General features: G+C 45.5%; 1 protein-coding gene across 24 annotated transcripts in view; it reads right to left on the bottom strand.

The window, feature by feature from the left end:
* The window catches only part of DBF4B (DBF4 zinc finger B), a 43549-nt gene extending 42362 nt beyond the window's left edge, over positions 1 to 1187 (bottom strand). For 4 of the 24 annotated variants that reach the window (XM_015119879.3, XM_015119880.3, XM_015119881.3 and 1 more), the window contains exons 1-2: positions 889 to 1187; positions 373 to 435 (exon numbers count right to left, since the gene is read on the bottom strand). In XM_015119879.3, coding sequence (XP_014975365.3) covers positions 373 to 435; positions 889 to 907 — 82 coding nt within the window. In that variant the 5' untranslated portion in view covers positions 908 to 1187. The remainder of the gene's footprint in view (positions 1 to 372; positions 436 to 888) is intronic. The other 20 variants (XM_077972060.1, XM_077972059.1, XM_077972072.1 and 17 more) reach the window with 14 other exon arrangements.
* Positions 1188 to 22656: the final 21469 nt, after the last annotated feature.

Below are 22656 nucleotides of genomic sequence, written 5' to 3'. Positions count from 1 at the left end.
ACATCTGTCTGCTATTCTTGTTCATAATATGAGTCTTACTTGACCTTTACCATGAATCCCAAAACGGTCTATGATGCTGCGTCCATACATACACACATAAAACCACTAAGTGGGCCGGGCGACATGGCTCACGCCTGTAATCCCAGCATTTTGGGAGGCCTAGGCAGGAGGACTGCTTGAGGCCAGGAGTTCGAAACCAGCTTGGCCAACACAGCGAGACCCCCGTCTCAATAAATAAATAAAATGAACAAATAAGTATATAAAAACACTGAGCGATCAGAAAACTCCAACAGGGCGAACATTTCTTGGTCTTTTCCAAGAGACCCTGGGGCAATTTTCATCTCCTGTCCCTAGTTCTGACTTTTTACCCACCTAGGTCCGGGGCCCGGGGCCTACTATCAGCCATGGAACTCTCCAGCTCGAGGCAATCGTCTCCTGAGAAAGGACATAACAGCAGCTCAACCATCTTCACCAACCCTTCGACCTTCCATGCCTCCCGCCCACTACTGTCTCTCAAAACCCGCATAGAAACGCGACTCCTGGGAACAGCAAGACTCAACTCCATTCCGACCTACATCCCGCGACTCCCGCCAGGCTCTTGTCTCATGCTCCCCGCCTCCTTTCAGACTCCGCTCAGTCAACGGCCGTGACCTCTTGGCCACCTCCAGTCCATCTCAATCTCCATACCTCCCTCCAGGCTGTTGTCCCCTACGTTCCTGTGCCACCTTCACTCCTCGGTCCCCTCAACTCCTTCCCGGCCCCTATACCCTCCTCAGCTTCTGCACCTACCCGCTGCTCAATTCCTAAGCGCCCTCCACGACCCTGCACCTGGCCTCAACTATTAACGACCCCTTCCGCCTTTCTTTCTCCCCTTCCCGGCATCCGTACCCTTTATCGGTTCGCTCATCAAATGCCGGCTCCTTTTCGGCCTTCGTACTCCTTCATCAGAGGCCTCCGTATTACGTTCGCGCGCTCCATGAGCTCTTCCCTACTCTACAGTCCCGGTTACCCCAGGGCAGCTAAAACATCATTCTCTTGGCGTCCTCGGCCGCCGTTTCAGTTTAAATTTCCTGCCGGCTCCGCCCCTAAAACAAGGCAGTAGCTGCGAGATCCGCCCTACGGTGTCCTTGGAAGGACAATATTAGTTCCGCAAGTCCTCTTTCCGTTCCCCCACCCCCTACGTCTTCTCAAACCGTCTCTTCATTTCTCGGCTCTTCATTGGCTTGACGGGTTTGACCCTTAATGGTCCTCAAGTTGAGGACTAGTTGTCGCTTTTTAGTGATTCTTCACACTGAGCTGCATTGAAATTCCTAGAAGTTTGAATACTAAATAACAAAATAAGCCTAACACCTGCAGAGCATTTGCAGTTTACATAAAGATTTCACTTACACATCATCATTTCATCTTCCCATTTTTGTCCCCCTCCCATTCTTCAATTATTACCTGCCCAACAAAACTTCTCAAAAAACGTATCTTTATCCCTCACATCACATCTTTTCTTCAACCCATCTGATTAGACTTTGCTAATTAGAGATCAAATTTGACCTAATTAGAGATCATGCAGTGGAGAGCTGGTGACCTCCCCACTAAAACTGTACTTATCCAGGTCAACTGTGATTTCCAGTCTCAAATACTATCCTCATCATATCCAACTTATAGAAGATGGACCATTCCTTCTTTGATATACTTTCTTCTGTTTGCTTCCATGACTCAGCACTTTTTGCCCTATCTCAATGGTTCGTCCTCAGACCTCTTTGCTGGATCCAAAGCCACTGTTCACCTATATACGTTGGAGTATGTCAACGCTTTAGCCCTTATCCCTCTCCCTTATCTCCCTAAGAGATCTCATCCAGCTCCATGGCTTTACAATTCAGCTCTGCCACGCCTTCAGATTTTCTGTGACTCTGCCCTGTCTGATCTTCAGACTCACATATTCAAGTGGCTACTGGTTATTTCAATTTGGATGTCTAATAGGCACCTCAGGCTGAACACATTCCAAACAGAACATTTGTTTCACTGCCCCTGTCAAAAAACCACCTGTTCTCCCCGCAGGTCTTCCCCTCTCAGTAAAATGTTAGTGTTTACTCAAATGTCACAATCATTCACCCAGTTGCTCAAACCAAAAACCTAGAAGTTATCTTTCAGTACTCTCCCTTGTGCCCATCCCCACTCCAAGAACAAATCCTACTAACTCTGCCTCCAAAATACATCTGGAATCAGACCACCACCACCCTAGTTCAAGCTGCTATCATTTCTTGCCTAAAGTACCCCGTCAATTCTTCACTTGCACTCCCAAGTAGCTTCCTACCTCTCCCCAGTATAATCCATTCTCCATTCAGCAACCAGAGTGATAATTTTTATATTTATTTATTTATTTATTGAGAGGGAGTCTCACTCTGTTGCCCAGGCTGGAGTGCAGTGGTGCGATCACGGCTCACTGCAACCTTTGCCTCCGGGGTTCCGGCCATTCTCCTGCCTCAGCCTCCTGAGTAGCTGGGATTACAGGCGCCTGCCACCACACCCAGCTAATTTTTGTATTTTAGTAGAGTTGGGGTTTCACCAGGTTGGCCAGGCTGGTCTCGAACTCCTGACCTCAGGTGATTCGCCTGCCTCAGCCTCCCAAAGTGCTGAGATTACAGGTGTGAGCCACCGTGCCCGGCCCAGGGTGATATTTTCTAAACACTGGTAGAGGTATATATAGTACATATACTTGGTATCTCTTCCAGTGGGACTCCTCCCTGAGGAAGCTTATACATCTCAGACCTGATGAACGAACAAAGGCTTGGCCATATGACTTGCTTTGGCTCATGAAAAAAGAAAAAAGTGACATCACTTCCAAGCAGAAACTTTAAGAGGCAAGATGGTTCAGCATGTTCTTTTTTCACATGTGTGACAGAATTTGTCTAATAGAGGTATCTGCCTCAGCATTGTTTGCAATACCAAAAGATCAAAAGCAACGAAAATATTGATTAACAATGGGCAGTAGGTTAAATAAATTATAGTGTAGTCATATGTGCAACACTATGCAACTCTAAAAAATGAAAATACTTTAAAATATAAATGTATTTAGGGAGTCCTAGCCAGAGCAATCAGCAAGAAAAAGAAACAAAAGGCATCCAAATAAGTGAAGAGAAAATCAAATTATCTCTGTTTACTGAAGATATGATTCTATACCTAGAAAACCCTGAAGACTCCACCAAAAGGCTCCTAGACCCAATAAATCACTTTAATAAAATGTTAGGATTAAAAAAAATCAACACACAAAAATCAGTAGCATTTCTATACACCAATAATGTTCAAGCTGAGAGCCAAATCAAGAATGTGATCCCATGTACAATAGTCACACACATGAGGCTGGGCGCGGTGGCTCACGCCTGTAATCCCAGCACTTTGGGAGGCTGAGGCGGGGGGATCACTTGAGGCCAGGAGTTCGAGATCAGCCTGGCCAACATAGTGAAACCCCATCTCCACTAAAAATACAAAAATTAGCCTGGAGTGATGGTACACAACTATAATCCCAGCAACTCGGGTGGCTGAGGAGCGAGGATCACTTGAGCCCAGGAAGCAAAGGTTGCAGTGAGCCGAGATTACCCCACTGCATTCCAGCCTGGGCGACAGAGTGAGATTCTGTCTCCAAAAAAAAAAAAGCCAGCCGAGCACGGTGGCTCACACCTGTAATCCCAGCACTTTGGGAGGCCGAGGCGGGCAGATCACCAGGTCAGGAAATCGAGACCATCCTGGCTAACATGGTGAAACCCCGTCTCTACTAAAAATACAAAAAATTAGCCAGGTGTGGTGGCAGGCACCTGTAATCCCAGCTACAGGCTGAGGGAGAATAGCTTGAACCTGGAAGGCAGAGGTTGCGGTGAGCTGAGATCTTGCCATTGCACTCTAGCCTGGGCAACAAGAGTGAAACTCCATCTCAAAAAAAAAAAAATCATTTCTTTTTCAGCAATGTGAGTGCAGCTGGAGGCCATTCTCCTAAGCAAATTAGCACAGAAACAGAAAACCAAATATTGCATGTTCTCACTTTTAAGTGGGATCTAAACCCTGTATACACACGGACATGAAGATGAGAACAATAGACACTGGGGACTCCAAAAGGAGGGAAGGTTAGAGAGAGGAAAGTGGGTAATGTGTTCACTGTCTGGGTGATGAGATCACTAGAAGCCCAGGCCAGGTGTGGTGACTGATGCCTGTAATCCCACCACTTGGGAGACCAAGACAAGAGGATCACTTGAGACCAGGGGTTTGAGACCAGCCTGGGCAACATAGGGAGAACCTTTCTCTACAAGAAATAAAATAAAAAAGTAGCTGAGCATTAGGTATGCACCTGTGGCCCCAGCTATTGGAGAGGCTGAGGTGAAAGGGTCACTTGAGCCCAGGAGGTCAAGGCTGCAGTGAGCTATGATTGCCCCACTGCAGTCCAGTATGGGCAACAGAGACAGACTCTGCACCCCCTGCCCCCGCCCCACCCCCCGACAAGCCCAAATTACAGCATCACACAATATACCCGTATGACAAACTTGCACATGTACCCCCAAATCTAAAATTTAAATTTAGGCCAGGAGTGGTAGCTTATGCCTATAATCCCAGCACTTTGGGAGGCTGAGGCAGGCCGACTGCTTGACCCCAGGAGTTCGAGACCAGTCTGGGCAAGGTGGTGAAACTCTGTCTCTACTAAAAATGCAAAAACTAGCCGGGCGTGGTGGCATGGGCCTGTAGTCCCAGCTACTCAGGAGGTAGAGGAGGCAGTAAGCCGAGATCACGCCACTGCACTCCAACCTGGGTGACAGAGTGAGACCCTGCCTCAAAATAATAATAACAACAAAATTTAAATTTAAAAATTGTATTTAACCTCCATGTTAGACTGAGAGCCTCAAATTGAATAAAAAAGAAGTTCAGCTATATGATGTTTACCTAAGAAATAACTATAAAATAATGACACAGAAAAGTTGACCAAAAAAGAATGCAGATGTATTTATTTCATGAATACATATGGAGTACTTATTAGATGTTCAGCGTGATTTAAAAATAGTAGTTTAGGGCCGGGCACGGTGGCTCAAGCCTGTAATCCCAGCACTTTGGGAGGCCGAGACGGGCGGATCACGAGGTCAGGAGATCGAGACCATCCTGGCTAATATGGTGAAACCCCGTCTCTACTAAAAAATACAAAAAACTAGCCGGGCGAGGTGGTGGGCGCCTGTAGTCCCAGCTACTCGGGAGGCTGAGGCAGGAGAATGGCGTGAACCCGGGAGGCGGAGCTTGCAGTGAGCTGAGATCCAGCCACTGCACTCCAGCCTGGGCGACAAAGCTAGACTCCGTCTCAAAAAAAAAAAAAAAAAAAAAAAGTAGTTTAGGCCAGGTGCGGTGGCTCACACCTGTAATCCCAGCACTTTGGGAGGCTGAGGTGGGCAGATCACGAAGTCAGGAGATCGAGACCACCTGGCTAACACGGTGAAACCCTGTCTCTACTAAAAACACAAAAAAATTAGCTGGGCATGGTGGCAGGTGCCTGTAGTCCCAGCTACTCGGGAGGCTGAGGCAGAAGAATGGCGTGAACCTGGGAGGCAGAGCTTGCAGTGAGCCGAGATCGTGCCACTGCACTGTAGCCTGGGTGACAGAGTGAGACTCCGTCTCAAAAAAAAAAAAAAAAAAAAAAAAGTAGTTTAATCTTTGTAACAACCCTATGAGGTAGGCAGTAACTATCCCCATTTTACAGAAGAGAAAACTGAGATGATAACTTGCCTAGTAGGCAGTAACTATCCCTATTTTATAGAAGAGAAAACTGAGATGATAACTTGCCTAATAGGCAGTAACTATCCCCATTTTATAGAAAAGAAAACTGAGATGATAACTTGCCTGAGATCACACAACCAGGATGTGTTAGACTAGGATTTGAACCCATGCAGCCTGACTTCAGATTCCATGCTCTTGATATTGCTGTCTACTGCTTCTTAATTTAACTGGCAAAATGAAGAAAGAAAACTAATTTAGTAATATTAAAATCTGACACAACAGACTTTAAAAGATAAAGAGCCTGGGCGCGGTGGTGGCTCACGCCTGCAATCCTAGCATTTTGTGAGGCCAAGGCGGGCGGATCACCTGCGTGATCAGCCTGGCCAACATGGTGAAACCCTGTCTCTACTAAAAATACAAAAATTAGCCGGGTGTGGTAGCGCACGCCTGTAATCCCAGCTACTCTGGAGGCTGAGACAGGAGAATTGCTTGAACCCGGGAGGTGCAGACTGCCGTGAGCCGAGATCGCAGCACTGCACTCCAGCCTAGGTGATAGAGCAAGACTGTCTCAAAAAAAAAAAAAAAAAGAATTACAGGCATACCTCAGATATATTGAGACCATCATAATAAAATGAGTCACAAAAGTTTTTTGGTTTCCTAGTCTCTGTAAGTTATGTTTACACTGTATTGTAGTCTAATAAGTAGGCAACAGCATATGTCTAAAAAAACAATGTATGTCTTAACTTAAAATACTTCATTTTTAATTAAGTGCTGTGAATGCGTCACAGCACTTCATCCAGCCTGGGCAACAGAGCAAGACTCCGTCTCTCAAAAAGAACAAAAACAAAAACAAAAAAAACTCCACAAAATTTTATTGATTCTGCATGAGGGCAATAAAGAAATAAACTTTAAAAATGCTTTATTGTTAAAAACTGCTAATGATCATCTGAGCCTTAAGTGAGTCACAGTTTTTTTGCTGATGGAGGGTCTTGCCGCAGTGTTGATGGCTGTTGACTGATTAGGGTGGTGGGTGCTGAAGGTTGGGGTGGCTATAGTGATTTTTTTTTTTTTTTTGAGACGTAGTTTCGTTCTTGTTGCCCAGTCTAGAGTGCAATGGTGCAATCTTGGCTCGCTGCAGCCTCCGCCTCCGGAGTTCAAGCAATTCTCCCGCCTCAGCCTCCTGAGTAGCTGGGATTACAGGCGCCTACCATTGCGCCCAGCTAATTTTTGTATTTTTAGTAGAGACAGGGTTTCACCATGTTAGCCAGGCTGGTCTCAAACTCCTGACTCAGGCGATCCCCCTGCCTTGACCTCCCAAAGTGCTGGGGTTACAGGCCTGGGCCACTGCGCCTGGTCTGATTGGCTGTTTGTTTCACTCTTCCTCTCTCTGTAACATAGGGTGCTGTTTGATGGCATTTTACTAACACTAGAACTTCTTTCAAAATTGGAGTCAGTTCTCTCAAACACTGGCACTGCTTTATCAACTAAGTTTATGTGATATCCTAAATCCTTTGTTATTTCAACAATGTTCAAAGCATCTTTACCAGGAGTAGATTCTGCCTCAAGAAACTACTTTCTTTGTTCATCTGTAAGAAGCAACTCTTCACCCATTCAAGTTTTATCATGAGATTGCAGTAATTCCGTTATATCTTCCCTCTCCACTTCTAGTTCTAGTTCTCTTGTTATTTCCACCACATCATCAGTTACTTCTTCCACTGTGAGTCACCATGCCTGGCTATCTGGCCTAATTTCAATACTGATGTGTCTTAAGGAAAAGAAAGGCCTAAGGAGAGGGAGATAGCTGGGCATGGTGGTGCGTGCCTGTGGTTCCAGCACCTTGGGAGCCTGAGTGGGAGGATTGCTAGAGCCTTGGGAGGTCAAGGCTGCAGTGAACCATGATGGTGCCACTGTATTCCAGCCTGGGCAACAGAGTGAGATCCCAGCTCAAAACAAAACAAAACAAAACACCAAGGACAGGGAGACAGACAGGAGAACATTCGGTCAGTGGAACAGTCAGAACATTTATTAAATTCACCATCTTACCTGGTTGTGGTTTGTGGCACCCCAAAACAATTCAAATAGTAGCATCAAAGATCATGGATCACCATAACAGATACAATAATAAAGAAAACGCTTGAAATACTGTGAAAATTGCCAAAATATGACACAGAGACACAAAGTGAGCACATGCTGTTGGAAAAGTGGCACCAATAGGCTGCTTGACACAGGGTTGCCACAAACCTTCAATTTGTAAAAAACACTCAATATCTGGGAAGTGCAATGAGGCAAAGTGCAATAAAACAAGGTATGCCTGTATTAGGGATTCAGATGTCATTTCTTGATGATAAAGAAACAATTCACCAGGAACTATAATAACCTAATACTTACATTAATCTAACAATACAACCTCAGAATATTTAAGGCAGAAATTGACAGAAATTCAAGGGAAGACTAGAAAATCTACAAATACAGTGGGACATTTTAACATGCTTTTCCTCAAAACTGCTAGAACAAAAATAAAACAAGATTAGTAACATATAGAAGATTAAACAATATAACAAAATTTATCTAGCATACATATATAATTTTTTTTTGTGTGAGATGGAGTCTCACTCTTGTCACCGAGACCAGAGCACACCGGTGCGATCTTGGCTCACTGCAACCTCCGCCTCCCGGGTTCAAGCTTCTTCTGCCTCAGCCTCCTGAGTAGCTGGGATTATAGGCACCCGCCATTACGCCCAGCTAATTTTTATATATAAAATCTTATAGCCAACAATTAGAAAATATTATTTCAAGCACACTTTGAACATTATAAAAATTGACTTATACTAGGCCATTAAAGTGTCAACCGGTGCCATAGAATCAATACCATACAGAACATATCCTATAAGCACAATATAGTGAAGCTAGAAATCAATGACAAAAAGATAATAAAAAAATGAATAAAAAGGCTGGCCATGGTGGCTCAAGCCTGTAATCCCAGCACTTTGGGAGGCCAAGGCGAGAGGATCACTTGAGGCCATGAGTTTGAGACTGGCCTGGACAACATAGTGAGACCCAACCTCTACTAAAAATAAAGACTTAGACCGGGCACAGTGGCTCAAGCCTGTAATCCCAGCACTTTGGGAGGCCAAGGTGAGAGAATCACTTGAGGCCATGAGTTTGAGACCAGCCTGGACAACATAGTGAGACCCAATCTCTACTAAAAATAAAGACTTAGGCCAGGCACAGTGGCTCAAGCCTGTAATCCCAGCACTTTGGGAGGCCAAGGTGGGCGGATTACCTGAGTTCAGGAGTTCGAGGAGTTTTTTTTTTTTTGAGGCAGAGTCTTGCTCTGTCACCCAGGCTAGAGAGCAGTGGCGCGATCTCGGCTCACTGCAAACTCCGCCTCCCAGGTTCGAGCAATTCTCCTGCCTCAGCCTCCCGAGGAGCTGGGATTACAGGTGCCCGCCACTGCGCCCAGCTAAGTTTTGTATTTTTTAGTGGAGACGGGGTTTCACCATCTTGGCCAGGCTGGTCTTGAACTCCTGACCTCATGATCCACCCTCCTCGGCCTCCCAAAGTGCTGGGATTACAGGCATGAGCCACTGTGCCTGGCTGAAAAAGTAGATTCTTAAAAATCAATGTGGAAAAGACAAATAACACAAAAGAAAAATACAGGTAATACAAACATGAGACATTTTAAGGGCTGATAAACATAAAGCATGCTACGATTCACTAATAATTAGGAAAATACCAATTTAACAATAATTAAATGCCACTTCATAACTTTTGACCTGCAAAAATTAACATGTATTAAAACCAAGTTCTAGTAAAAATGTGAAGAAAAGAGTGGGGTATAAAACTAGGGCAAACCTTGGGAGAGCAATTTAGTACCCAATAAGGTACATGCACTTCAATCTAACACTCTTCTAAGTTTATCCTGGGCCGATGGTCTCCAAAGAAAGGTGTGCCTTGGCCAGGCACGGTGGCTCATGCCTGTGATCCCAGCACTTTGGGAGGTGGGCAGATCACTTGGGGTCAGGAGTTCAAGACCAGCCTGGCCAACAGGATGACACCCCATCTCTACTTAAAAAATATAAAAATTAGCCAGGCATGGTGGTGCGTGCCTGTAATCCCAGTTACTTGGGACACTGAGGCAGGAGAATTGCTTGAACCCAGGAGGCAGAGGTTGCAGTGAGCTGGGATGGACTCACTGCACTCCAGCCTGGGTGACAGAGCAAGACTCTCTGCCCCCCACCCCCTGGCCAAAAAAGAAAGGTGTGCCTCAGGTACAAGATGATTACAAAGGTCAGGCATGGGGACTCACACCTTTAATCTCAGCACTTTGGGAGGCTGAGGCAGGTGAATCGCTTCAGCCCAGAAGTTTGAGACCAGCCTGAGCAACACAGTGACACTTCATCTCTACTAAAAATAAAAAATAAAAAAAAAATTAGCTGGGTGTGGTGGTGCATGCCTGTGGTCCCAGCTATTCAGGAGGCTGAGGTGGGAGGATCACTTGAGCCCAGGAGGTGGAGGCTGCAATGAGGGATGATTATATCACTGCACTTCACCCTGGGTGAGAGAGTGAGACTCTGTCTCAAAAAAAAAAAAAAAGAAAAAAGAAAAAAAAAAAGTTGGGTGCAATGGCTCATGCCTGTAATCCCAGCACTTTGAGAGGTTGAGGCAGGCAGATCACCTGAGGTCAGCAGTTTGAGACCAGCCTGACCAACATAGCGAAACCCCATCTCAACTAAAAATACAAAAACTAGCTGGGCATGGTGGTGGGCACCTGTAATCCTAACTACCCGGGAGGCTGAGGCAGGAGAATTGCTTGAATCTGGGAGGCGGAGGTTGCAGTGAGCTGAGATTGCACTACTGCACTCCAGCCTGGGTGACAGAGCAAGACTCCGTCTCAAAAAATAAAGAAAATAAAAATAAAAAATAAAAAATAAAATAAAAAAATAAAAGAATAGATGATAGAGGTGCTGAAAAAACACATTAGAATTTAAGTGTATTATATTATCTAAAAGAAGAAAAACAAGCAAGCTTTATTAATATTTAGTAATTGGATTAACATTGGGCCTCTGTTAGACATCCTGGGTTATGTAAGACAGGTAAGGTAACTGGGTAAGGGGTCAGGAGCTTCGTATTTGGAGGGGTTGTATGTGTTTTCTTTCAGTGTCCTGTACTATGTTTGTTTTTCAGTGTTCTACACAGTTTTTATTATTATCATTATTTTATTTATTTACTAATAGTTTTGCTCTGTTGCCCAGGCTGGTCTTGAACTCCTGGCCTCAATCAATCCTCCTGCCTTGGCCTCCCAAACTGTTGGGATTACAGGTGAAAGCCACCACACCTAGTCTCTATAAAGTTTATGTATGTCCAGATAAGTGGATTTACAGATTATGCTATCTGGATTAATTTTTCCTAATTCTCCAAAGTGGACAAGGGGCTTAACCAGATTCTTGTGAAGGAGCAAGATTACAGTTACAAATAATCCTAGTGCTTCACATACAAATGAGTATTACAGGTACAAACTCCTATGGTTTGATGAGAATCTAGTGTTGAGAGGGAGTCAGCTGGCCAAGGGGTGAAAAAAATCACCACTAATCAAGAGAAGCTCATGCCATAAAAAGCATGTTTTGAAGACACATGTTTGGAAATGTTTTGATCTTTAATGACTTTGTTTCTAATAACGGTATGTGATCCATCTTTAAAAATAAAACAAAACGGGCCAGGCGTGGTGGTTTATGCCTGTAATTCCAGCACTTTGGGACGCCGAGGTGGGTGGATCACGAGGTCAGGAGATCAAGACCATCCTGGCTAACACGGTGAAACCCTGTCTCTACTAAAAATACAAAAAGTTAGCCAGGCATGGTGGTGGGCACTTGTAGTCTCAGCTACTCGGGAGGCTGAGGCAGGAGAATGGTGTGAACCCAGGAGGCGGAGCTTGCAGTGAGCCGAGATCATGCCACTGCGCCACAGCCTGGGTGACAGAGCAAGACTCTGTCACACACAAAAAATAAACAAACAAATAAATAAAACAAAACATCTGATTCTCACATTTAAAAAATCTAGGCTGGGCACGGTGACTCACACCTGTAATCCCAGCACTTCTGGAGGCCAGAGCTGGTGGATCACTTGAGGCCAGGAGTTTAAGACCAGCCTGGCCAACATGGCGAAACCCCATCTCTATTAAAAATACAATTATTAGCTGGGGGCAGTGGTGCGTGCCTGTAATCCCAACTACTCAGAAGGCTGAGGCACGAGAATCACTTGGCAGTAAGCTGAGATTGTGTCAATGCACCCTAGTCTATGCGACAGAGTGAGACTCTGTCTCCATAAAAAGAAAAAAAAAAATCTATAAAACAGAAGTTTCTATGGCCGGGCGCGGTGGCTCAAGCCTGTAATCCCAGCACTTTGGGAGGCCGAGACGGGTGGATCACGAGGTCAGGAGATCGAGACCATCCTGGCTAACACGGTGAAACCCCGTCTCTACTAAAAAAATACAAAAAACTAGCCGGGCGAGGTGGCGGGCGCCTGTAGTCCCAGCTATTCCGGAGGCTGAGGCAGGAGAATGGCGTGAACCCGGGAGGCGGAGCTTGCAGTGAGCTGAGATCTGGCCACTGTACTCCAGCCTGGGCGACAGAGCGAGACTCCGTCTCAAAAAAAAAAAAAAAGAAAGTTGTTTCTAAACCATTTAAAAATCTTCCAAACAAGTGTCTCAGTGGGTTTTGGGCAGGAAAAGGTGGCTCATACCTGCAATCCCAGCACTTTGGGAGGCTGAGGCAGGTGGATCACTTGAGGCCAGCAGTTTGAGACCAGCCTGGGCAACAACAGAGTGACACTCTGTCTCTATAAAACACTTAAAAAAAAATGGGCTGAGGTGGAAGAATTGCTTGAGCCCAGGAGGTTGATGCTGCAGTGAGCTGAGATCGCCCCACTGCACTCCAGTCTGGGCAACAGAGTAAGATCCTGCCTCAAAAAAAAAAAAAAAAAAAATTGGCCAGATCCGGTGGTGGGCGCCTGTAGTCCCACCTACTTGCAAGGCTAAGATGGGAGGATCCCTTGAGCCCAGGACTTTGGGCTGCCGTGAGCTATGATTGTGCCACTGCATTCCAGCTTGGGTGAAAGAATGAGACCCTATCTCTGTATATATATATTTTAAAAAGGTGGCTAGGTGTGGTGGCTCATGCCTGTAATCCTAGGACTTTGGGAGGCCAAGATGGGCGGATCATGAGGTCAGAAGATCGAGACCATTCTGGCCAACACTGTGAAACCCCATCTCTACTAAAAATACAAAAACTTAGCCGGGCGTGGTGGCACACTCCTGTAGTCCCAGCTACTCAGGAGGCTGAGGCAGGAGAATCCCTTGAAACTGGGAGTCAGAGGTTGCAGTGAGCCAAAATTGTGCCACTGCGCTCCAACCTGGGTGATAGAGCGAGATTCCATCTAAAAAAGAAAAAAAAAATGCTGGGTATGGCGGCTCATACCTGTAATCCCAGCATTTTGGGAGTCCAAAGTGGGAGGATCTCCTGAGGCCAGGAGTTCGAGACCAGCCTGGGAAATATAGGGAGACTCTCTCTTAAAAAAAAAAAAAATCTAAAAAAACTAGCTGGCAGGCTGGACACAGTGGCTCATACCTATAATCCCAGTACTTTGGGAGGCTGAAGCGGGTGGATCACCTGAGGTCAGGAGTTCAAGACCAGGCTAGCCAACATGGTGAAACCCCATCTCCACTAAAAATACAAAAATCAGGCCGGGCGTGGTAGCTCACACCTGTAATCCCAACACTTTGGGAGGTTGAGGCGGGCAGATCATGAGGTCAGGAGTTCCAGACCAGCCTGGCCAACATGGTGAAACACTGTCTCTACTGAAAACACAAAAATTAGCCCAACGTGGTGGCACACATCTTTAATCCCAGCTACTTCGGAGGCTGAGGCAGGAGAATTGCTTGAACCTAGGAGGTGGAGGTTGCAGTGAGCCGAGATCGTGCCATTGCACTCCAGCCTGGGTAACAAGAGCAAGACTCTGTCTCAAAAAAAAAAAAAAAAATCAGCTGGGCGTGGTGGCGGGCACCTGTAATCTTAGCTACTTGAGAGGCTGAGGCAGGGAGAATCGCTTGAACCTGGGAGGCAGAAGGTGCAGTGAGGCGAGATCACGCCACTGCACTGCAGCCTGGGTGACAGAGTGAGACTCTGTCTCAGGAAAAACAAACAAACAAACAAAAAAACTCCACAAAAACTAGCAGGGCATGGTGGCATGCAGATATAGTCCTGGCTACTAAGAAGGCTGAGGTGGGAGGATGGCTTGAGCCCAGGAGTTCAATGCTGCAGTGATCTATGATCATGCCACTGCACTCCAGCCTGGGTAACAGGGCAAGACCCTTTCTTAAAAGAAAAGAAAATAGGCTGGGCATGGTGGCTCCCGCCTGTAATTCCAGCACTTTGGGAGGCCCAGGTGGGTGGATCATCTGAGGTCAGGAGTTTGAGACCAGCCTGACCAACATGGAGAAACCCCATCTTTATTAAAAATACAAAATTAGCCAGGCGTGGTGGCATATGCCTGTAATCCCAGCTACTTGGGAGGCTGAAGCAGGAGAATCACTTGAACCCAGGAGGTGGAGGTTGCAGTGAGCCGAGATCGTGTCATTGCACTCTAGCCGGGCAACAAGAGCGAAATTCCAACTAAAAAAAAAAGAAAGGAAAAGAAAAAAATGCAATGCCTTCTGATTAGTTTAGAAAGAACAACTGATACACATCAGGGAAGTTTCTGTAGCAAAGCATCTCACGTATCTCAGAAATATATACACCTACTAGGTACTCACGAAAATTAAAAAAAAAAAATCAGGGAAGATAGAAATGAGTCCAATTTCAATAAAAGCCTTGGTAGACGGGGTTTTAAAATGACTAGTTTTATTAAGGAAAATGATGCAGATTTTAGACAAATGGAGCATAAAAAATATTCATGAAAGTAGACAGAGTACTAAAATAAACCCCTATGAATCCATCATAGGGGTCAAGACTGCAGTCAAGACAGTCATGAGAACCAAGAATTGAAATGAAGAGAACTTAAATAGCTGTAATACACATTGTTAAACCAAAAATTTTAAAATAATGAATACAGCCGGGCATGGTGGCTCACGCCTGTAATCCCAGCACTTTGGGAAGCTGAGGCAGTTGAATCACCTGAGATCGGGAGTTCAAGAGCAACCTGACAAACATGGAGAAACCCCGTCTCTACTAAAAATACAAAATTAGCCAGGCGTGGTGGTGCATGCCTGTAATCCCAGACTCAGGAGGCTGAGGCAGGAGAATCGCTTGAACCCGGCCGGCAGAGGTTGCAGTGAGCCAAGATCATACTATTGCACTCCAGCCTGGGCAATAAGAGCAAAACTCCATCTCAATAAAAAAAAAAAAGTAATGAATTCTTAACACTACTAAATGGTAAACTTAAAAATGGTTAAGATGGGGCTGGGTGCAGTCCCTTATGCCTGTAATCCCAGCACTTTTGGAGGCCGAGGTGGACAGATTGCTACATAGTTGGATGTTAAGATGGGGCCGGGTGCAGTCTCTTATGCCTGTAATTCCAGCACTTTGGGGGGCTGAGGTGGACGGATTGCTTGAGGCCAGGAGTTCGAGATCAGCCTGGTCAACATGGTGAAATCCTGTCTCTACCAAAAAAAAAAAAAAAAAGATTAAAATGCCAAATTATATATTTTACCACAATTAAAAATAGCAATAAATAAAGAAGTGGGGGTAGTAATGAAACATCTTCAACTACATTATTTTTACTAAGGATTTTTGGTGTACCACAAATAATAAATATTTATATTATCTACTTTTTTTTTTTTTTTTTAGATGGAGTATTGCTCTGTGGCTCAGGCCCGGAGTGCAGTGGCTCGATCTTGGCTCACTGCAACCTCCGCCTCCCAGGTTCAAGTGATTCTTTTGCCCCAGACTCCCGAGTAGCTGGGATTACAGATGCCGACCACCGTGCCCGGCTAATTTTTGTATTTTTAGTAGAGACCCGGTTTCACCAGGTTGGCCAGGCTGGTCTTGAACCCCTGACCTCAAGTGATCCACCCACCTTGGCCTCCCAAAGTGTTGGGATTACAGGTGTGAGCCATCATGCCCGGCCTGCTTCGTTTTTTAACAGTTCTCTCCTTTTTGTAGTTCTCTTTTTGTATGTTTTATGATGGACATACTAATTTGATATAGCAGTTCACATAAATAATTAATAAATAACTACATATTAGTGCATTAGGGGTACATGCTGAAAATATTTTTACTGCTAAGAGTATGTGGCAAAAATGTCTGATGCTCACTGATCTAGAGGAACTTTCCCATGGTGGTCCCAAGGGGACCACCTAAGAAATGGGAACTGATGCACTGACTGGAAAACTAAGAACTAACCTCACCATCCATCAGCAGAGGAATGGATCAGCTGGGGCATATTAAAGCAACAGAATACTATACAGTGGTTTAAGTGGATGGATAAAAGCTACATGTATCAACATGTGTAAATATATATAATATATATTATATATATATACACACACATATTTTTTATATATATATTATTATTATTATTATTATTTTTTTGAGACAGAGTTTAGCTCTTGTTGCCCAGGCTGGAGGGCAATGGCGTGATCTCAGTTCACTGCAACCTCCACCTCCCGGGTTCAAGCGATTCTCCTCTCTCAGCCTCCCAAGTAGCTGGGATTACAGGCATGTGCCACCACACCTGGCTAATTTTGCATTTTTAGTAGAGATGGGGTTTCTCCATGTTGGTCAGGCTTGTCACCAACTCCTGACCGCAGGTGATCCGCCTACTTGGCCTCCCAAAGTGCTAGGGTTACAGGCGTGAGCCACCGTGCCCCGCCATATATATATATATATATCTCACTTTTTTTTTTTTTTTTTTGAGACAGGGTCTTGCTCTATCACTTAGGCTGGAGTGCAGTGGCGCAGTCTTGGCTCACTGCAACCTCCGCCTCTCAGGTTCAAGCTATTCTCCTGCCTCAGCCTCCTGAGTAGCTGGGATTACAGGTGTGCACAACCACGCTCAGTTAATTTTTGTAGTTTTAGTAGAGATGGGGTTTCACCATATTGGTGAGGCTGGTCTCGAACTCTTGACCTCAGTTGATCTGCCCGCCTCGGCCTCCCAAAGTGCTGGGATTACAACTGCGCCTGGCCCAACGTGGGTAAATATTTTAAACAACCTTGAGTGAAAAAGCACATTGCAGAATGAAAAGTACAGCATGCACACCAATGTGATATATTATGGATACATCCATATGTTGTGATATGTATTATATATGTAGTAACGGGTACTATGTTTAAAAAATTCAAGAAGAAGATAAACACCAAATTCAGGAGTAGTAGTTACATGTGGGGAGAGAGGGAAGAAAATGAGGTTGGAGAGAGGGCTTCAAATTTGCTTTCTTTAAAAAAAGATACAAAGTAAATAAATATAACAGCTCAAAACCAATCTCCTTGAGTTCTCCTCAGTGACAACCATCCTCACACATCCCTGGTGTATCTTTCCAGAGATATTCTTTTTTTTTTTTTTTTTGAGACGGAGTCTTGCTCTGTCGCCCAGGCTGGAGTGCAGTGGCCAGATCTCAGCTCACTGCAAGCTCTGCCTCCCGGGTTTACGCCATTCTCCTGCCTCGGCCTTCCGAGTAGCTGGGACTACAGGCGCCCGCCACCTCGCCCGGCTAGTTTTTTTTTTTGTATTTTTTAGTAGAGACGGGGTTTCACCGTGTTCGCCAGGATGGTCTCGATCTCCTGACCTCGTGATCCGCCTGCCTCGGCCTCCCAAAGTGCTGGGATTACAGGCTTGAGCCACCGCGCCCGGCCCTCTTTCCAGAGATATTCTATGCACATACAAGGACACATATGTACATGTATTACTCTACCCTACTCTACCTTCTTTTTAAATAGTGATGGTGGCAAACATTACACATTGTTGATCTGTACTTTTTAAACAATGTATCTTGAACTTTGACACATGTCAGTGCATAAAGAGCTTTTTTTTTCTTTTTCTTTTTTTTTTGAGACAGAGTCTTGCTCTGTATCCCAGGCTGGAGAGCAATGGCATGATCTTGTCTCACTGCAACCTCTGCCTCCCGGATTCAAGCGATTCTCCTGCCTCAGCCTCCCAAGTAGCTGGGATTACAGGCATTTGCCACCATGCCCAGCTAATTTTTGTATTTTTAATTGGTCAGGCTGGTCTCGAACTCTTGACCTCAGGTGATCCACCTGCTTCAGCCTCCCAAAGCGCTGGGACCACAGGCACGAGCCATTGCACCCGGCCTCTTTGTTCATTTTTTTTTTTACAGCTGCACAATACTTCTTTGTGTGGCTACCAGACTTTTTGAACCAGTCTCATATACATAAAATGTAGACTATTATTTTACTACAGAAAGCTTCACTGCAACAAATATCCTTAGAAATATGTTATTCTACACAAATGTACAGTTTTATTTTTTAAAGACAGGGTTTTGTTTTGTTGTTCAGGCTAGAATGCAGTGGCATCATCATAGCTCACTGTAACTTTGAGCTCCGGGGCTCAAGTGATCCTCTTGCCTCAGCCTCCTGAGTAGGCAGGACAAAAGACATGCACCACCACATTTTTTTTTTTTTTTTTTTTTTTTGGTAGAGCTGGGGTCTCATTATGTTGCCCAGGTTAGTCTTGAACTCCTGGCCTCAAGCAATCCTCCCTTGTCAGCCTCCCAAAGTGCTGAGATTACAGGTGTAAGCCAGCGTGCCTGGCCATTATACAAAATATTAAATCAAATTTTTTTTCTTTTTTTGAGGCAGGGTCTCACTCTGTTGCCCAGGCTGGAATGCAGTGGCATTATCTCAACTCACTGCAACCTCTGTCTCCCGGATTCAAGCGATCCTCCTGCCTCAGCCTCTCAAGTAGCCGAGTAGTTGGGACTACAGGCATGCCTTACTACACCTGGCTAATGTTTATATTTTTAGTAGAGACGGAGTTTTGCCATATTGGCTAGACTGGTCTTGAACTCCTGACCTCAGGTGATCCACCTGCCTTGGCCTCCCTAAGTGCTGGGATTACAGACATGAGCTACCACGCCCGGTTTAAACCAAAAAATTTAAAAATAATACTTAACACTGTTAAACTGTATACTTAAAAATGGTTAAGATGGCAAATTTTATATTTTACTACAAGTAAAGATAAAAATAAATAAATAACTTATGAACAAATTCCCAGAAGCAGAAATGCTGGGTCTTTTCAAACAAACAGTCCTCCAACAAGACCAGATCCATTTACTTTCTGCTCCAACATTTTCCAACGTCTTTACCCAAACACAGTTCAATACAGCATATTATCAGACTTTTTTGATCTGAAAAGCAGATGTGGTATTTCACTGCAATCTTAATTTGCGTATTTTATTTTTTGTAAGCTTTCCATTTGTCACTTGTCCATTTATATAATTTTTTCTTTTTTTTTTTGAGACAGAGTTTTGTCCTTGTTGCCCAGGCTGGAGTACAATGGCGTGATCTCGGCTCACTGCAACCTCCACCTCCCAGGTTCAAGCAATTCTCCTGCCTCAGCCTCCCAAGTAACTGGGATTACATGCACCCACCACAACACCCGGCTAATTTTTTTGTATTTTTTTAGTAGAGACAGGGTTTCACCAGTTGGCCAGGCTGGTCTCGAACTCCTGACCTCAGCTGATCTACCCTCCTTGGCCTCCCAAAGTGCTGGTATTATGAGCCACCGCACTCAGCCTTATATAATATTTTTTAAAGCATGAGCTATTGTTACTTTTGTAGTAAAATAGCCATTGAGGATATTCTTAAAATTTAGGGTCTGGAGTACCTTCATTCAGTTTTTGAGAAGCCTGTTGATGCTTTCAAAAAACCTTATTGCATTATTGCTGGGTGTGGTGGCTCATGCCTGTAATCCCAGCACTTTGGGATGCCGAAGTGGGTGCATCACCTGAGGTCAGCAGTTCGAGACTAGCCTGGCCAACGTGGCAAAACCGCATCCTACTAAAAATAGGAAAAAAATTAGCCGGGTGTTGTACTGCGTGCTTGTTATCCCAGCTACACGGGAGGCTGAGGCAGGAGAATTGTTTGACCCAGGAGACAGAGGTTGTAGTGAGCCGAGATCATACCACTGCATTCCAGTCTGGGCGACAACAGTGAGACTCCGCCTCAAAACAAAAACCAAAAACACCTTATTGTATTATACCTGTATCAATTTCCTGATTTACTATTATATCGTCTTTATGTTTGATGTTACTATTGGGGGAAACTGGGTGAAGGTGTGCAGGACTCTATGTACCATTTTTGAAACTTCTTGTAAGGCTGTATTTCTTTTTTTTTTTTGAGACGGAGTCTCGCTCTGTCGCCCGGGCTGGAGTGCAGTGGCCGGATCTCAGCTCACTGCAAGCTCCGCCTCCCGGGTTTACGCCATTCTCCTGCCTCAGCCTCCCGAATAGCTGGGACTACAGGCGCCCGCCACCTCGCCCGGCTAGTTTTTTGTATTTTTTTTTAGTAGAGACGGGGTTTCACCGTGTTAGCCAGGATGGTCTCGATCTCCTGACCTCGTGATCCGCCCGCCTCGGCCTCCCAGAGTGCTGGGATTACAGGCTTGAGCCACCGCGCCCGGCCAAGGCTGTATTTCTAAAAAAAAAATTTTGTGAGGTTTTTCTGGTTTGGGGGCTCTGCACTGACCAACTATGATCCTTGAGACACGACGGCACCCAGGTCTGTGAACTGACAAACCCCACATGCAAGACAGCTACTAGATTAGAAAGAATACCTGAGGACTTGAAAAAGAGGCAAGCCTTTGTAGGCTGACTCTGGCCTCTGACTCCATTAGTGTCACATTCTGTCTAACTCAGAGAGCACACAGAAACCACACGACTAAAATTCACACTCTGCTGTATTTCTACATTTGTATCTGTGCCATTCATTTAGTGTCCATTCATTTACATAATACCAAAGCCACTAAGGGTAGACCTCTGCAATAAGAGGACCTCTGCAAAGTATACAAACTCCTTTCCTTCTCTTTTTGTTGTTATCCTCTGAATATCTTCTATTTGAACCCTGTAGCTCAAGCCATACATGACTCTCTGGAGGCCCCTGAGCAAGCCTTTGTTCCCCTGCATCTGGATCTGCCCCCGTTTTCCCTCCACTCCCTTTGCGTAAAGAACTCCTACCATTCTTCAAGAAAGTTCAAGCATCATCTCCATTGGGAAGCCTTCCTGGATTTCCTACGACCCTCTCCCTACCAGTTTCCAACTCCACTCCAACAAGCAAAGTTAACTCAATCTTCTAGGCATCCTACTGCAACCTCCGCTAGATAAAGCTCCATTAAAACTATCACTATATTGTCATCATTTGTTTAAACATGTCTGTTCCTACTAGATTGAAGATTGACGTATGTCCCTTGAGGACATACATTTTGTGACATTCATTTTTGTGTTTTCAGTGCCAGCAACAATGCCATACTGAAGGTACCCAGTACATATTTGAGGAAGGAGTTAGCCAGGACCTTGCCAGCTTCCTCTGTACTTCAGGTAAAGCCAACCAAATTCTTGGGTAATTCATGCCAGCCCAGAGCCAGGTGTTTTGCCGTCAGCTGAGGCTCTCATACCTCTGCCAAAGAAGAGTTCTTGCCACTGATTAGGCGCCCTCTAGTTGTGTGACTCTCTCCATATCTGTCTCCTTATCTTTAGTGTTCTGTTTTGTTTTGTTGAGATAGAGTCTCACTGTCGCTCAGGCTGGAGTGCAGTGGCGCGATCTTGGCTCACTGCAACCTCCGCCTTCCAGGTTCAAGCGATTCTGAGTAGCTAGGATTACAGGCCCGCGCCACCACACCTGGCTTTCTTTCTTTCTTTCTTTCTTTCTTTCTTTTTGAGATGGAGTTTCGCTCTTGTTGCCCAGGCTGGAGTCCAATGACACGATCTCGGCTCGCCACAACCTCCGCCTCCTGGGTTCAAGCGATTCTCCCGCCTCAGCCTCCCAGGTTGGGATTACAGGCATGTGCCGCCACGCCTGGCTAATTTTGTATTTTTAGTAGAGAAGGGGGTTTCTCCATTTTGGTCAGGCTGGTCTGGAAGTCCCGACCTCGGGAGAGCCGCCCACCTCGGCCTTCCAAAGTGCCGGTATTACGGGAGTGAGGCACCGCGCCCGGCCTTATTTTTGTATTTTTACTAGAGACGGGGTTTCACCATGTTGGCTAGGCTGGTCTCGAACTCCTGACCTCAGGTGATCCACCCGCCTCGGCCTCCCAAACTGCCGGGATTACAGGCTTGAGCCACGGCGCCCGGCCTGTCTCGTTATCTTTAAAATGTGGACAATAAAAGCATCTCCCCACAGGGCTGTAGGGAGGATTACAAGAGATAATGCATGAAAAGCTCTTGGCACAGTGCCTGGCAGAGGGTGGGGTAGGCTCCCAAAGAATAGTCCCGTGCATGCGTTGAATCAATGAGTGAGTGGAAGAAATGACTTGAGGTTGACTGTTTATTTACTGAATGCCTACCATGGAACGAGAGAAGGTTTTCTGCAACCTTTACTTTGACGGTAAAGGGCTTGTAGGGGTGAAGGTGGTAGCCGTCGGTAGCGACGAGGGTATTCCGGGCGGTCAGGAGGTTCCTGCTAGACAACTGTGTGGGAGTGGGCGGCTAGCATCCCCTGAGTGCGCGGGGAAGGCAGCTCGGTCGGATGGAGGAAGCGCTGGAATCCACGCTGAGCTCCAGTCCTGGGTAGTTATTAGCCGCGTGACTTTGGCCAAATTACTGAACCTCTCTCAACTTCCCGAACTGTAGAATGAGTCTGTTAAGAATACTCACACGCCAAGGATCTTGTGAGATCACGCGACCGCAAGTATGCGAAGACTCGCTTCATCCAGAAAGCACAAAATTCTCAAGCCAGCCGGCACCGGCTGCCT

Source organism: Macaca mulatta, chromosome 16, assembly GCF_049350105.2.
Source record: "Macaca mulatta isolate MMU2019108-1 chromosome 16, T2T-MMU8v2.0, whole genome shotgun sequence".
In the NCBI taxonomy this organism is placed as follows: domain Eukaryota; kingdom Metazoa; phylum Chordata; class Mammalia; order Primates; family Cercopithecidae; genus Macaca; species Macaca mulatta.
Note: the sequence above shows the minus strand (reverse complement) of the source record. Positions and strands in the feature narration are given on the sequence as shown.